Source organism: Coregonus lavaretus (genome assembly GCF_964263955.1).
Source record: "Coregonus lavaretus genome assembly, chromosome: 12".
NCBI lineage: Eukaryota > Metazoa > Chordata > Actinopteri > Salmoniformes > Salmonidae > Coregonus > Coregonus lavaretus.
The window spans coordinates 25,946,023-25,964,336 of record NC_139999.1 but is presented as its reverse complement, the minus strand read 5'-3'; the positions used below and the strand labels follow the sequence as shown (position 1 = coordinate 25,964,336).

The 18,314-nt window shown below is 42.0% G+C and overlaps 1 protein-coding gene across 1 annotated transcript; it reads right to left on the bottom strand.

The window, feature by feature from the left end:
* Nucleotides 1-7,490: 7,490 nt before the first annotated feature.
* On the bottom strand, nt 7,491-16,706 carry LOC311138784 (alkaline phosphatase-like; the record flags this gene model as incomplete). Its single annotated transcript, XM_084173608.1, has 8 exons — nt 7,491-11,021; nt 11,181-11,300; nt 11,433-11,624; nt 11,805-11,939; nt 12,081-12,150; nt 12,337-12,477; nt 16,337-16,512; nt 16,700-16,706. 8 exons carry the CDS (start codon nt 16,704-16,706, stop codon nt 10,756-10,758), a joined length of 1,107 nt encoding a protein of 368 aa, XP_084029734.1. The 3' UTR covers nt 7,491-10,755.
* Nucleotides 16,707-18,314: the final 1,608 nt, after the last annotated feature.

Genomic DNA, 18,314 nt, shown 5'->3' with positions numbered 1-18,314 from the left:
TTAAGCATCAGTTGTCAGAGCACCTTACCGATCACTGCACCTGTACACAGCCCATCTGAAATTAGCCCGCCCAACTACCTCATCCCTATATTGTTATTTATTTTGCTCATTTGTACCCCAGTATCTCTATTTGCACATCATCTCTTGCACATCTATCATTCCAGTGTTAATACTAATTGTAATTATTTTGCACTATAGCCTATTTTATTGCCTTACCTCCATAACTTGCTAAATTTGCACACACTGTATATATATGTATTTCTGTTGTATTTTTTGACTTTGTTTTGTTTTACCCCATATGTAACTCTGTGTTGTTGTTTTTATCGCACTGCTTTGCTTTATCTTGGCCAGGTCGCAGTTGTAAATGAGAACTTGTTCTCAACTGGTTTACCTGGTTAAATAAAGGTGAAATAAAAAGGACTGGGGACAGAACTTACCACAAACTCAGAACACACATTTTTCTTCACTATTTTGAGTGGGTTTCTAAAAAATAAGTAATAACCCATTTCAACCTCTCACATCTAAATAAATATATTTGTTACAGTTAATAGGATTTTTTCCCTGCTGTTGCATTTTTTATTTATTGTGTAAAGAGTGTTTGCAATTAGCCACTTAGGTTTGCGGAGTATGTACTTTATCTCCTCTGATTGCAAATTTCCTCACTCTAAATGTGACGTAAGTCTTGGTTTCATTCTTGAGTTCACAAAATTGGATGCTCCAGTTTCCTAACATCACAGGGCATTTTAGGCCTTTATTTATCATAATTATCATAATAGGGAGGCTGTAGGGAGGATAATTAAAGGAAACCAAATGGAAATATGCACAGCAGGGAAAGCAGGGCTTTCCGGTATTTCCACACTCATTAAAACACAATACAGAGAGAGGGCTGGAGAGGAATTTGCTTTCCTATTCATAAGAAACATTTGTTGTCAATACAACAGTTGTCAATACCGGCAGAGGTCGAAAGGGCACAAATTCGAATGAACAATTGGAACTTGTTCAGTTCTCTTTAGTAATATGGCTTTGTGATATAATACACAACAATTATTAGATTACTGTAAACTGCCCAGTGAATGGCTGGCTTTCACTTATTCACCCTGTGTAGCTCTGTGTACTATTCCATCTATCAAACACCATACTAAAACTGAACTCTCAAAGACCATACTAATACTGAACTGGGTGAGAGGGAGTTGATTGGCTGTGGCATGCTTATAACGGTGCTCTACTAAGCTCAATCACTATGGGGAGCAGGGTCAGGGGCTATTGTTACATTATACAGTTATCTGGTGAACAATCCACAACTCAAAAGTGACAACTTACAGTGGGGAAAAAAAGTATTTAGTCAGCCACCAATTGTGCAAGTTCTCCCACTTAAAAAGATGAGAGAGGCCTGTAATTTTCATCATAGGTACACGTCATCTATGACAGACAAATTGAGAATTTTTTTTCCAGAAAATCACATTGTAGGATTTTTTATGAATCTATTTGCAAATTATGGTGGAAAATAAGTATTTGGTCACCTACAAACAAGCAAAAAATAAGTATTTGGTCACCTGGCTCTCACAGACCTGTAACTTCTTCTTTAAGAGGCTCCTCTGTCCTCCACTCGTTACCTGTATTAATGGCACCTGTTTGAACTTGTTATCAGTATAAAAGACACCTGTCCACAACCTCAAACAGTCACACTCCAAACTCCACTATGGCCAAGACCAAAGAGCTGTCAAAGGACACCAGAAACACAATTGTAGACCTGCACCAGGCTGGGAAGACTGAATCTGCAATAGGTAAGCAGCTTGGTTTGAAGAAATCAACTGTGGGAGCAATTATTAGGAAATGGAAGACATACAAGACCCCTGATAATCTCCCTCGATCTGGGGCTCCACGCAAGATCTCACCCCGTGGGGTCAAAATGATCACAAGAACGGTGAGCAAAAATCCCAGAACCACACGGGGGGACCTAGTGAATGACCTGCAGAGAGCTGGGACCAAAGTAACAAAGCCTACCATCAGTAACACACTACGCCGCCAGGGACTCAAATCCTGCAGTGCCAGACGTGTCCCCCTGCTTAAGCCAGTACATGTCCAGGCCCGTCTGAAGTTTGCTAGAGTGCATTTGGATGATCCAGAAGAGGATTGGGAGAATGTCATATGGTCAGATGAAACCAAAATATAACTTTTTGGTAAAAACTCAACTCGTCGTGTTTGGAGGACAAAGAATGCTGAGTTGCATCCAAAGAACACCATACCTACTGTGAAGCATGGGGGTGGAAACATCATGCTTTGGGGCTGTTTTTCTGCAAAGGGACCAGGACGACTGATCCGTGTAAAGGAAAGAATGAATGGGGCCATGTATCGTGAGATTTTGAGTGAAAACCTCCTTCCATCAGCAAGGGCATTGAATATGAAACGTGGCTGGGTCTTTCAGCATGACAATGATCCCAAACACACCACCCGGGCAACGAAGGAGTGGCTTCGTAAGAAGCATTTCAAGGTCCTGGAGTGGCCTAGCCAGTCTCCAGATCTCAACCCCATAGAAAATCTTTGGAGGGAGTTGAAAGTCCGTGTTGCCCAGCGACAGCCCCAAAACATCACTGCTCTAGAGGAGATCTGCATGGAGGAATGGGCCAAAATACCAGCAACAGTGTGTGAAAACCTTGTGAAGACTTACAGAAAATGTTTGACCTGTGTCATTGCCAACAAAGGGTATATAACAAAGTATTGAGAAACTTTTGTTATTGACCAAATACATATTTTCCACCATAATTTGCAAATAAATTCATTAAAAATCCTACAATGTGATTTTCTAGAATTTTTTTCTCATTTTGTCTGTCATAGTTGACGTGTACCTATGATGAAAATTACAGGCCTCTCTCATCTTTTTAAGTGGGAGAACTTGCACAATTGGTGGCTGACTAAATACTTTTTTCCCCCACTGTATATAAGATGTTAACCATCAATTACTTTCCAAAGAGCAAAAACAATTGTGATATCAGGAGAGGTGTTGCAAGTTTGCAACAGATAGTTGAACAAATATTTATTGAGAATCCAAAACCCACATTTTACATGCCGGACATGAGAACACCTTGGGAACAATTGTAGTGGGGTGATATTTTATATGTATATTATATACTATACACCACACAGGTGACTCGTAATAAGACTATGCAATTAGCCCATGAAATGAATGATCTGTCTCCATAGGATAAATAACAATATACAAGCAAGCATTAGGCAATGAGTTGATGTTGACTAGCAAGAATTGGTCTGAGAATTGTCTATATCAAAGGTAGATATTTAATTACATTGTAAAATGAATGAATTCGCTTACAAGGCATAAAGCTGAAGTTACAAGGCAATACTGACATTAACAAAGCATTATCCTAGGCATATACAGTGGCTTGCGAAAGTATTCACCCCCCTTGGCATTTTTCCTATTTTGTTGCCTTACAACCTGGAATTAAAATGGATTTTTGGGGGGTTTGTATCATTTGATTTACACAACATGCCTACCACTTTGACGATGCAAAATATGTTTTATTGTCAAACAAACAAGAAATAATACAATAGAACAAAAAACTTCAGCGTGCATAACTATTCACCCCCCCAGACATAGCGTTTTCCTTGATGGCCAAAAAGCGCCATTTTAGTATCATCTAACCAGAGTACCTTCTTCCATATGTTTGGGGAGTCTCCCACATGCCTTTTGGCGAACACCAATCGTGTTTGCTTATTTTTTTCTTGAAGCAATGGCTTTTTTCTGCCCACTCTTCCATAAAGCCCAGCTCTGTGGAGTGTACGGCTTAAAGTGGTCCTATGGACAGATACTCCGATCTCCGCTGTGGAGCTTTGCAGCTCCTTCAGGGTTATCTTTGGTGTCTTTGTTGCCTCTGATTAATGCCCTCCTTGCCTGGTCCGTGAGTTTTGGTGGGCGGCCCTCTCTTGGAATGGTGCCATATTCTTTCAAAAAAAAATTATAATGGATTTAATGGTGCTCCGTGGGATGTTCAACGTTTCAGATATTTTTTTATAACCCAACCCTGATCTATGTTTCTCCACAACTTTGTCCCTGACCTGTTTGGAGAGCTCCTTGGTCTTCATGGTGCCACTTGCTTGGTGATGCCCCTTGCTTAGTGGTGTTGCAGATTCTGGGGCCTTTCAGAACAGGTGTATATATACTGAGATCATGGGACAGATCATGTAACACTTAGATTGCACACAGGTGGACTTTATTTAACTAATTACAGTGGGGAGAACAAGTATTTGATACACTGCCGATTTTGCAGGTTTTCCCACTTACAAAGCATGTAGAGGTCTGTAATTTTTATCATAGGTACACTTCAACTGTGTGATCCAGAAAATCACAATGTATGATTTTTAAGTAATTAATTTGCATTTTATTGCATGACATAAGTATTTGATCACCTACCAACCAGTAAGAATTCCGGCTCTCACAGACCTGTTAGTTTTTCTTTAAGAAGCCCTCCTGTTCTCCACTCATTACCTGTATTAACTGCACCTGTTTGAACTCGTTACCTGTATAAAAGACACCTGTCCACACACTCAATCAAACAGACTCCAACCTCTCCACAATGGCCAAGACCAGAGAGCTGTGTAAGGACATCAGGGATACAATTGTAGACCTGCACAAGGCTGGGATGGGCTACAGGACAATAGGCAAGCAGCTTGGTGAGAAGGCAACAACTGTTGGCGCAATTATTAGAAAATGGAAGTAGTTCAAGATGACGGTCAATCACCCTCGGTCTGGGGCTCCATGCACGATCTCACCTCGTGGGGCATCAATGATCATGAGGAAGGTGAGGGATCAGCCCAGAACTACACGGCAGGACCTGGTCAATGACCTGAAGAGAGCTGGGACCACAGTCTCAAAGAAAACCATTAGTAACACACTACGCCGTCATGGATTAAAATCCTGCAGCGCACGCAACGTCCCCGTGCTCAAGCCAGCGCATGTCCAGGCCCGTCTGAAGTTTGCCAATGACCAGACTGGATGATCCAGAGTAGGAATGGGAGAAGGTAATGTGGTCTGATGAGACAAAAATAGAGCTTTTTGGTCTAAACTCCACTCGCCGTGTTTGGAGGAAGAAGAAGGATGAGTACAACCCCAAGAACACCATCCCAACCGTGAAGCATGGAGGTGGAAACATCATTCTTTGGGGATACTTTTCTGCAAAGGGGACAGGACGACTGCACCGTATTGAGGGGAGGATGGATGGGGCCATGTATCGCGAGATCTTGGCCAACAACCTCCTTCCCTCAGTAAGAGCATTGAAGATGGGTCGTGGCTGGGTCTTCCAGCATGACAACGACCCGAAACACACAGCCAGGGCAACTAAGGAGTGGCTCCGTAAGAAGCATCTCAAGGTCCTGGAGTGGCCTAGCCAGTCTCCAGACCTGAACCCAATAGAAAATCTTTGGAGGGAGCTGAAAGTCCGTATTGCCCAGCGACAGCCCCGAAACCTAAAGGATCTGGAGAAGGTCTGTATGGAGGAGTGGGCCAAAATCCCTGCTGCAGTGTGTGCAAACCTGGTCAAGACCTACAGGAAACGTATGATCTCTGTAATTGGAAACAAAGGTTTCTGTACCAAATATTAAGTTCTGCTTTTCTGATGTATCAAATACTTATGTCATGCAATAAAATGCAAATGAATTACTTAAAAATCATACAATGTGATTTTCTGGATTTTTGTTTTAGATTCCGTCTCTCACAGTTGAAGTGTACCTATGATAAAAATTACAGACCTCTACATGCTTTGTAAGTAGGAAAACCTGCAAAATCGGCAGTGTATCAAATACTTGTTCTCCCCACTGTATGTGACTTCTGAAGGTCATTGGTTGCACCAGATCGTATTTATGGGCTTCATAGCAAAGGGGGTGAAAACATATGCACGCACCACTTTTCCATTATTTATTTCTTAAGAGTTTTTTGAAACAAGTAGTTTTTTTCATTCCACTTCACCAATTTGGACTATTTTGTGTATGTCCATTACATGAAATCCAAATAAAAATACATTTAAATTACAGGTTGTAATGCAACAAAATAGAAAAAATGCCAAGGGGGATGAATACTTTTGCAAGGCACTGTAGATCCTAAGGTTAACTTACAAGACAAAACATGAAAAAAGAGATGCCTACTAAGCCAGAGGCAATTTGAATTGATCATACAATCTTCCTCCATGGGCTGGATACAGGATAAGAGTGAGAAGAAAGGCATTTAATTCCATTTATAAACATCTGAAGGTGTAACCTTCACAACCAAAACCAACGACCATTAACCAATCAAACGATACCAAGTTTACAGTGTGGGCCTTGGTGGTCAGTTTAATCTCCACATGGTATCACAGCATCTAAAGGTTTGTGTGGGGGATGAGGCCAACGTAAATGAGACAGAATTCCTGAGAAGACAATAACAACCCTTTGCATAGAGTAATTCAGAGTTCACCCTGTACAGATACAAGTTAGCAAAGAGATAATACATCCATATAATTTAGATAGCATCAGAGTTATCCTCAGTGAGCAAGTTTCAGATTGATATCAAACATGGATACTATAGTGTTATTGTATCACATATTCAATAGTCAGTCCTCTGGATACTGTAACAGAGATACATTTTGGCGCCTCAGAGGGGGAAGTGCTGACCAGTCATTGGGTATTGTCCTGTGTGCTTTCCTTGTGTCCCTGGACCATTTGCCGAGCCTAAACAATCCACAACTCAAAAGTGACACACTAAATATTATTGACAATCCAAAAACCCACATTTCACATGCCAACAAAGGTCCTGTGTGGCTCAGTTGGTAGAACATGGCGCTTGCAACGGCAGGGTTGTGGGTTCGATTCCCACGGGGACCAGTACGAAGAAAGTATGAAAATGAATGACCTCACTACTGTAAGTCCCTCTGGATAAGAGTGTCTGCTGAATGACAAAAATGTAAAATGTAACATCTGGTGAACAACTCAAAAGTGACTCACAACTTATATAATATATTTACCATGACAATGACTCTCCAAAAAGCAAATAAAATTGTGACTTCCAAGAGAGCTGTTGCAACAGATATTGTAGAATGGAGGGGAACTTTCTGACTGGATGATGCATCACATGCTTATTACTAGATCGAGTTGTGGTCAGGGAAACAATAAGAATCCAATCACAATTCTGGAATGCATTCTCGAGAATCCAAAACCCACATTTCGGATTCATCAAAGGACTGTGGCTGCAAGACTGCTGTGGTCTCCTTTGGTGCTAACTGAGAAAAGTTATCCTCTCCTGTTGGGAAGACAGTAGTGGTGCTGTGATGGGTGGGGAGGTACAGTATAAATAACAATGTAAAGAAAACTAACAACTCTACTATCAGCCTAGTTGGTTCATGATTAACCTTGTTTGAGATGGAGCAGGAAATGAAAACAGTTGGTGAAACTGGCCTCTTTCATTTAAGGCAAAGTACTTACGTTTGTGCATTACAGAAGAAGCCATATATTCCAGACTTATTTATTTTTTATTACTGTACTTTAAACAAGCATATAAATGAGTAGGGGAGGCAGTTAAAAGTATACTTCAATGTTTATGTTTTAAAGCTTGAAACTGTTAAATTCCCCCAATTATTCCTACAAAAGACAGGATTACAGAAATATCATCAGATAGATTGCCGTCTTATCTTGGCTGGTGGAAGATGAGATGATCAGAGTAAAGCGTCTCCTGCAGTGAGAAGGTTTATGTAGGAGGAAGACACCAGACACAGACCCCCAGGGCCCAGATTCCAAGCAGGCTCAATGTGCAGCACCCATATAAAGAATGCCCCAGAGTGTGTGAACTATATTTCATACCCATTTTAGCTAAACCTCCAATTTCATGCTCCAGTCACCATGAGTCCTTCTCTGTTTTTCCAATTACTATACTATGCCAAGGGCTATGTAGCTTGAGTCCATTCACATTCCACACAAACCACAGCAGTGCATGTTGTTGACAAGATGCACCATGCATCAAATGCTGGGTATGGGTTTGTTTGAACATAACATTCCAGCTATTCTACATTGTTGCAATTTTCTGTTTCTGTTGTCTATTTTGAAATCGCTTCCAACTGCACTATTTTAACATTTATTTAAATAGCTAAAATCTTCCTTTTGACAAGGTATTTGAAAAATTCCAATATGAAAAATGGAACAAATTAATTTGTGTAGCATTAAACATTCCTCAATGAAGTGACACATTTGTTATAATATATATTATATTATAATATTTATATTATTATATTATTATTATATATATTATTATTATATATATTATATTATTATATTCCATCCCAAATGGTACCCATAATGCTTATTGAAAGTGTAACCAAAATCAGTTCCTGGCAAACTGACACATTATCTACCATTTACAGTACACACACCAAGAATGTAAACACAACATTTTCAGAAAAACCAACAGGACCTAGTTTATTGGCTAACTTATTTTTATGAAATTCTGACAGTGGGCACTGAATTCAGTGCTTTAGGGAAGTATGTACAAATGACATGGAATGAATGTTTTGGGTTTGTTTGTTTAAACCATACATTCAAAATAGCTTCTACTTTCCTTATTGTAATGTTTACACGATTGTTTAGGGAATCTGATGAGAGCTTATGAAGTAGATTATTTTTCCTGTTTGTATATACTGTTTTAAAATATTCACATTCAAATCTAGGGGAACGTTATAAAAGGAACTGGCTTCTTTTAAAAATTGACTGATTCATAGTCATGCAATTGACAGAAAACAAATATATAGGTGGGCAGCAACATTGATTTGTCATTAATACTGGGAGATAATTTTTTCCCATACAATGATTGATATAAATTCAGAGATATACCCTTCTCTTAAACCCACTGATATGACAGAATTCTTCACATAGTTTTGGTGTTACCTGAATGGTGATAAATACCAAAGTAGAATAACACAACCTATCCTATATGATACAGTAGAAAGGAAGTGATATCCTCCTATTTTCCCTAACACTAAATCTGATTGAACTTCACCAATGCTCAAAACACTATTCTTTTAAAGTGGATCTGACAGCATTTTAGCAACATCTTATTAAAATCTGTTCATATACATCCCCAGGAAGAATTACTTATTTTATACATTTTCTGACTAGTGAGCACTTCGATATGGTCATTTTCACGTTTTCATAAATTCTTAGAATGTTTGAGAATTACGTATACTAAGGTATTAGTGCAAATTCTATAGCAATATAGAGTGGGAAAGCGGCCATGCGTTTGGACAATTAATAGACACTGCGGTAAATAAAACCTAATAAAAACATCTGTCTCGTCCAGGACCGGAGCCTACGCAGACCGGTGCACCATAGCCAATTAGATGTACAGTAGGCTTATATGCAAACAAGCCATTTCCCACAAGGGCCTGCCATCATTCACTTTGAACTGGACTGTGTGTTTACAGGCAGTTGCAACATCGCAAAAATGTAGCTAAATACCACGGGAGTCCACTTACATTTGGGAACTTTACAGTCCAATTGATCAAACAACCATAAAAAGGTAGGCTATATTTCCTTATATGCACGTCAACAACAACCCTCTCAAACTTTTTCAGCTAGTTGGCCATCAAAATTGCACTGATAAATGATGGGGAATAGCCTGTCCTTCTGCAGCTTGCTTGCCAATGCATGCGTTTCCCAACCAAGCACTCAAGCTAACTGGCCAAAGTTGACACAAATGACCATTTTACTCACCCTAGCAGAGCTGGTTAGGCTGTTTACATGTTATATAGAGTGTTCGTGACTAACTATTACTTTTTTTGCCTACGGTTACTGACACAGTCATATTCAGCAGGTCTTGCGCGTTCATAAATTCATCAGCTATTCAGCGCTCTGGCACATTCAGACAAGAGTGCTCTGAAATTGGAGAAGAACGCAAGAGATGTGCTAACTGGATAACAGTCATTCAGCATAGCTAGCAAAGCGATTAACTATTCTTGCTAGCTAACCAAATGACACGTGCATCTCTAGCTATGTAGCCACCGAAAAAACGATACGAGGGGAAAAAGTCGGTGAACGTCCTCACTCACTCATGACGTCCTCCTAGCAGCTAGCTAGCTATCTAGCTAACATTAGGCTCTGTGTTTTTAGCTAGTTACATAAATAGATATGCTAGCATATTAGCCACATTATGACTGACTTGTGATCATTGCCCTTGCTAGTTTGATTGTATTGACATTCACCCATTTTTGTCAAAAATATTGAGTAATTGAAACTGAAATAGTGCATCCCGAATGGAGGCAGCAAACAATGTACCAGGCCAGCTGTGATTTACAAGCTGATAGCAATATTTCTTCGACTACCAATTATATATGAATTTTTATTAATCATGCATTGAACTGCATCCATCTATTCTGCCAGCAATGCCTTAGTGTACGTCATGTAATGTTGAGCCAAATAGAACCAATTTTTAAAACCTCTTATCAAGTTGGTTTTGTAGCATAAACTGGGAATTTGATATTTTTGACTGATATTGTGATTGTCTTTCTGTTTCATATCTGCAAAGTAGTTAAAACACTGTCAGTTCCACTTTAAATGTCCTTACAGTTGTCCCAAAGTCATTAAACTGTACAGAATTATTTAAAAAAAATCAACATTAGAAAAAATAAAATCCACATTATATCGACACTATAAAAAAGGTGTGAGAGTAATACATGTATACAGAGAGGAGGGGTGGGTGTGGTGCAGGAGGGGGGCTGGGGTGAAAGGTCAGCAGAGGAGGTGGGTGAGTGTGAGGAGAGCTGTCAGGCTGGGCAGAGCAGCGCTGAGACTAGAGGCTCCACTGGATGACATGCAGTGGTCTCTATTCTGGCCGATGCAGGCAGCATAGGCCATGACATGGGGAATGTAGTTCTGCTCGTGGACACCGTGCAGCAGGTGAGCCATGGGGCCCTTAGCAAACACAGCCACATCCTCTCCTCCATGAGTCTCCATACTCAGCGGCACTGCAGACTGGGCCTGGTAGTTATTTTCCTCTGGATAGAGGGAGGGAAGGGAAAGGGTGGAGGTAGAGAAAGGGAAGGAGAAAGGGATCAGATGGATGATTTTCTGGCATGCCAAAGACCAAGTGGTGTTCTCTAAGAAAGAGGACTGTCAAAATGGCAATACTGCATTGATGATAAGATTTCAGTTACCGTAGTCAAGGGTGGAGACGTTCTCTCTCAGACCATTGACTACTTTGAACCCTGGTCCGTTCCCATATAAGATGGCGGTGAAGGGCTTCTGGTCCACATCACTCATCATGGGAGCCAGTCCTGTGGATAGAGAGGAAAATAATCAACCATCTCCATCACAAACAATTAATCACAACATCCACAACATCCAAGTGACTGATGACTGAGTGTAGCCACATACAATACATGGTTGCAAAATCATCCATTTCTCACCAAATATTGTGTTCCCCCTTGGCGTGTAGCCTCCGAAGTTGAACATGTGAGAGTGGTCAGCAGTGACGACAGTCATTGTGTCATATATGCTGGTCATGAGGCCGGCGTGGCCAATGGCCCGGTCCATCTCCACTGCCTCATGCAGGGCCTGCTTGGCTTTACCCTCGTGATGCCCATGGTCAATGCGCCCCCCTGCCGACGCACAGCCTGGTTAACCTCTCTCTCTCTCAGGCAGATGAGAAAATCTAGCATCAGCATTGGCAAAGCAGCCTCAGCTGTGCAAACTTCACATTCAACATGATATACATTATTAATTAACCTTATGCAACAGATACAGTATTTACTGGTGCCAGAGTGTAAAACAACACTCACCCTCCACCAGCAGGTAGAATCCCCTGGGGTTTTTCCTCAGGATCTTGATGGCCACCTCCACCATCTCTGTCAGGGAAGGATCTCTCTCATTGTTTCTCTCCAGGTCGTAGGGAAGATCTCCCGGCTCAAACAGACCTGTGTTAACACGGGAAGCTGGGTTTATTATATTGAGAAATAGGTAGAGAAGATGATCAACAGTGGTTAACATGAAAACAAAAGATGAAACAGGCCGATCGTGAAATCAGTATAGAGCAACAATTTTTAAAAATAACTCACCCAAAATGTAATCCACACTATTAGGATTTAGCGATAAAAGTTCCTTCTTGTTCCATACATAGTGGGCTTTCTGATCATTTAAAAAATAAAACAATACATAATATGGCATTGATCTAACCCTGTGACAACCTAAAATTATTCAAATGTTCTTGATACGAAAAATTGAGAAAGGTGGAGGACAGAGAAGAACAAGGAAGAAACAGCAGGACATGGTAGAAGAGGAGAGAGAAGGACTAAGACAGACTAAACAGCTGACCTTGTTTTTCATTCTGTTATTCCACTCCTCCACCAAGTTCCTTCCATCGATGCGGGTACCAAAGTGTTTCTTCTCTCCAGGATACTCCACATCTGACTGGTTTTTGGGGAACATGTACTTCCTCCCTCCTCCCATAATCACCTAGACACCCACCATAGAGATAAAACATTTGATTTATATCTATGGACATCCCCGGTAGGGTTGAATATTTTCCTGGTATTTTACAAATGTTCCATCCCGAGAATAAATCACTTTTCTCCCGGGTAACCTGGTATTTCCCGCCAAAACCGGAAGTGTCATTCAAAAGCATTTTTAAGCATATAAATAGGCCTGTCTGGATTTGATTAGAGCGTTGATCGAAAATTCATGCCTGATGCTACCTGAGCCTGATGAGCCATACATTAAAGACATTTAATGAGCCCTATCCCAAAAAAGGATTGTGCCGTTATCCAATAGCCTACATACAGTATGATAGTCTACTGTACATTACGCAGGACAGAAAAACATAAAAGCCCATAGATGTAGCTAGCTATATGCTCTCTTGGGTAAATAAATGATACTGGCTCCAGTAGGCTAATCCTTTTGAGTGTGTACTGTATTGTATTCTCCCGCATTATATGGACTGTAATTACGAACATCGTTCAGGCTAGCGAATTTGATTTTAATTTGGGAATATAATAGGTTTTATTTGTACACTGAACAAAAACATAAACGCAACATGTAAAGTGTTGGTCCCATGTTTCATGAGCTGAAATAAAAAATCTCAAATGTTCCGTACACACTAAAAGCATATTTCTCTCATTTTGTCCACAAATGTGTTTACATCCCTGTTAGTGAGCATTTCTCCTTTGCCAAGATAATCCATCCACCTGACAGGGGTGGTATATCAATAAGCTGATTTAAGCAGCATGATCATTACACAGGTGCACCTTGTGCTGGGGACAATAAAAGGCCACTTTATAATGTGCAGTTTTGTCACACAACACAATGCCACAGATGTCTCAAGTTTTGAGTGAGCGTGCAATTGGAATGCTGACTGCAGAGCTATTGCCAGATAATTGAATGTTCATTTTTCTACCATAAGCTGCCTCCAATGTCGTTTTAGAGAATGTGGCAGTATGTCCAACCGGCTTCACAACCGCAGACCACGTGTAACCACGCCAGCCCAGGACCTCCACATCCGGTTTCTTCACCTGTGGGATTGTCTGTAATAAAGCCCTTTTGTGGGGAAAAACTCATTCTGATTGGATGGGCCTGGCTGCCAAGTGGGTGGGCCTACAGTATGCCCTCCCAGGCCCACCCATGGCTGCCCCCCTGCCCACTCATGTGAAATCCATAGATTAGGGCCTAATGCATTTATTTCAATTTACTGATTTCCTTATATGAACTGTAACTCAGTAAAATCTTTGAAATTGTTGCATGTTGCGTTTATATTTTTGTTCAGTATATAAATAGTAGACTGACGCATATATACCTTTTCATAATATTTCCCCTAATGTTATTAGCCTACCTCATCTTTCTCTCTCTTGTTGCTTCATTCCTTCCTCCTTTCAACAGTTTGGCTAAATGAAATACATTTCATTGTCCTTATCTTTATCATTTTAATTACAACCTGGGGCGGCAGGTAGCTTAGTGGGTAAGAGCGTTGTGCCAGTAACCGAAAGGTCGCTGGTTCTAATCCCTGAGCCGACTAGGTGAAAAATCTGTCGATGTGCCCTTAAGCAAGGCACTTAACCCTAATTGCTCATGTAAGTCGCTCTGGATAAGAGCGTCTGCTAAATGACTAAAAAAATGACCTAGAAAAATAAAATTTAATAAAACCTTGAATAATATAGGACTACAATTCGATGCAGAAGGCTTTCACTTCTCTTCATAAAGATTGAATGGGTCTGAATAAATAAATGCTATAGCCTACCGCCATCGCGCGTTCGCTTTTCTGTCAAACTACCCGTGAGTTCTATTGGCTGCTGTATTTAACATTCAGCAAACAAGAGCTTGCATCCCTCTTTGAATAGTCTATTGGTATAAGAAATGCAACAACAAAAAAATAGAGTCTATTCTAGTCTAGCTTTTCCTGCATGCAAGAGAAAGAGGCTATAAATTAGAAGCGTATTATGCATAACCCATAGGCTGTTTTAAAACTCTGTTGCTGCAATTAAAAAAATAATCTTTACAATAAAAACATATGGTGACCCTTGAAAGCCAGATGGAGATGGGTAAATTAGACGCGTATTTGGTCTTTATATTACTGTAGCACAAACTATGCTGCAGCAAATGGAGGCCTACCTGTCACAAGGAAAAAAGTTACCATAATGAGATGATCGGTCTACATGCATTGTGAACGGCGCTCCATACTGAGATGCGCTGTCTGTCCACACCCTGAACGTTGATGATATACTGTATCATGCAGAGGCCGTATAGAAGCCAGATTTAGACATCACATATAATTTAACAGTTCCATTTCACGCCATGCTGTTCATATAAATAATGTATTATAATTTACAGGTTTCTCAAAGTTATTTATCCCGGGAAAAGGGAGTGGTTTTGGGCAACAAATCCCAGTAAATCTCGGTAACCGGGTTCCGCCATGCAACCTTAATCCATGACAAGAATAATCAGGAGAGGAATTATTTTTGAGCCATTACATTACAGGTGCAAGTTGCTCCAAATTACTGTCTGAACAATTTATACAGAATAAATAGCAATCATTGTTTTGGACAATAGTTGTTGCTTATAAAAATGCTCTGTTTTTAGCATGATTACTGGATATTTTCTGTAATATCAGGATCCATATTATATACACTACATGACCAAAAGTATGTGGAATCCTGCTCGTCTAACATCTCATTCCAAAATCATGGGTATTAATATGGAGTTGGTCCCCCCTTTGCTGCTATAACAGCCTCTTCTCTTCTGGGAAGGCTTTCCACTAGCTGTTGGAAAATTGCTGCGGGACCTGCTTCCATTCAGCCACAAGAGCATTAGTGAGGTCGGGCACTGATGTTGGGCAATTAGGCCTGGCTCGCAGTAGGCATTCCAATTCATTGGGTTGAGGTCAGGGCTCTGTGCAGTCCAGTCAAGTTCTTCCACACCGATCTTGACAAACCATTTCTGTATGGACCATGCTTTGTGCACAGGGGCATTGTCATGCTGAAACAGGAAAGGGCCTTCCCCAAACTGTTGCCACAAATTTGGAAGCACAGAATCATCTAGAATGTCATTATATGCTGTAACGTTAAGATTTCCCTTCACTGGAACTAAGAAAAACAGCCCAAGACCATTATTCCTCCTCCACCAAACTTTACAGTTGGCACTATGCATTGGGGCAGGTAGCTTTCTCCTGGCATCCGCCAAACCCAGATTTGTCCGTCTGACTGCCAGATGGTGAAGTGTGATTCATCACTCAAGAGAACGCGTTTCCACTGCTCTAGAGTCCAATGGCAGCGAACTTTACACACCTCTAGCTGATATTTGGCATTGCGCATGGTGATCTTAGGCTTGTGTGCGGCTACTCGGCCATGGAAACCCATTTCATGAAGCTCCAGACGAACAGTGCTTGTGCTGACGTTGCTTCCAGAGAAATGTTGGGACTCGGTAGTGAGTTTTGCAACAGAGGACAGACAGATTTGTACATGTTACGTGCTTCAGCACTATACAGGCCCGTTCTGTGAGCTTGTGTGGCCTACCACTTTGCGGCTGAGCCGTTGTTGCTCCTAGACATTTCCAATTTACAGTAACAGCACTTACAGTTGACCGGGGCAGCTCTAGCAGGACAAACTGACTTGTTGGAAAGGTGGCATTCTATGACGGTGCCATGTTGAAAGTCACTGAGCTCTTCAGTAAGGCCATTCTACCGCCGATGTTTTCCTATGGAGATTGCATGACTGTGTGCTCGATTTTATACCCTGTCAGCAACGGGTGTGGCTGAAATAGCCGAATCCACTAATTTGAAGGGGTGTCCACATACTTTTGTATATATAGTGTATATGCTGTGACTCACATCGATGTTGGGAATGTTCTCAAAGAGCTGCCTGGCGATATCCTTGCAGCCCGCCTGTACTGCCTCAGCAGGCATCTCTCCATCGGAGTACCAGTCCCTGTCCACACAGTGGGCGTAGGCCGCACTGGGGGTGGCATGGTTCACACGCGTTGTCGTGACTATTCCCACTGACTTGCCTGGGTAACAAACACACAAACAGTTTTTGAACCTGCTGCTTGGATTCTGTGCAATAGTCTGCCAGATCTGAAGACAACCAATTGCTCCAAAGAATCTGCTAATTCTAGTTGAACTTGAACAGAGTGTCAGTTCATTTTTCAGTCATTTGAGAAATGACCATTTCTGTATTTTTTGTTTGTTGATTACCTATCATGGTTATAGTACTTACTATGTTAGACAGAGAATTGTGGTTATACAAATATCTCCACTGAGGATGAGTGGGTCAGAAACTAAAGAGTTAAAGACTGTTCCTGATGTGAGTTATCTATTTCTGTATCCTTTGTCTCAAGAGGAGAGAAAAGCTATGGAAACTTACATAGCCGAATCTTTGAGACAGGGATACATACGGCCCTCCACTTTTCCCGCCTCCTCAAGCTTCTTTTTTGTGAAGAAGAAAGATGGAGGGTTGCGCCCGTGCATCGATTACCGTGGTCTCAATCAGATTACTGTGAAATACCGTTATCCACTCCCTCTGATTGCGACCATGACGGAGTCATTGCATGGAGCGCGGTTTTTCACAAAACTGGATCTCAGGAGCGCGTATAACTTGGTGCGCATTAGGGGGGGCGACGAATGGAAAACAGCGTTTAGTACCACGTCAGGTCATTTCGAGTATCTCGTCATGCCATATGGGTTGATGAATGCTCCATCAGTCTTCCAATCCTTCGTAGATGACATTTTCCGGGATATGCAGGTGCAAGGGGTGGTCGTGTACATTGATGACATTCTAGTGTACTCGTCTACCCGAGCCGAGCATATAGTCCTGGTGCGTCGTGTATTGAGGAGGCTGTTGGAGCACGACCTATATGTCAAGGCAGAGAAATGTCTGTTTTTCCAGGAGTCGGCCTCCTTTTTGGGTTATCGGGTCCGCGTCAGGGGTGAGAATGGAGGTGGATCGTGTGTCAGCTGTGCGTAATTGGCAAACCCCAACCACTGTCAAAGAGGTGCAGCAGTTCTTGGGCTTTGCGAATTACTACCGGAGGTTTATCTGGGGTTTTGGACAGGTGGCAGCTCCCATCACGTCCCTTCTGAAAGGGGATCCGGTGCGCCTGCAGTGGTCAGCTGATGCGGACAGGGCCTTTAGGAGACTGAAGGACCTGTTTACGTCGGCTCCGGTGCTGGCGCATCCGGATCCTGCATTACCCTTTCAGGTCGAGGTGGACGCGTCTGAGGCCGGTATAGGGGCCGTACTCTCTCAACGGTCCGGCACGCCACCTAAACTCCGCCCCTGTGCTTTTTACTCTAAAAAGCTCAGCCCGGCGGAGCGAAATTATGACGTCGGGGACAGGGAGCTGTTAGCTGTAGTTCAGGCCCTTAAGGTGTGGAGGCATTGGCTTGAGGGGGCTCAACACCCTTTCCTCATTTTGACTGACCATCGGAACCTGGAGTACATCCGGGCAGCGAGGAGACTGAACCCTCGCCAGGCTCGATGGAGTATGTTTCTCGCCAGGTTCGTATTTAAAATCACGTACATCCCTGGGTCCCAGAATGGTAAGGCAGATGCGCTGTCCCGGCGGTATGACACGGAGGAGAGGTCCGTTGAGCCTACTCCCATACTACCGGAGTCTTGTCTTGTGGCACCGGTGGTGTGGGAGGTCGATGCTGAAATCGAGCGAGCGTTGCGTACCGACCCCAGCCCTCCACAGTGTCCTGAGGGTCGGAAGTACGTTCCGCTCGAGATTCGGGATCGACTCATTTACTGGGCTCACACGTCACCCTCCTCTGGACATCCGGGTATTGGCCGGACAGTGCATTGTCTTAG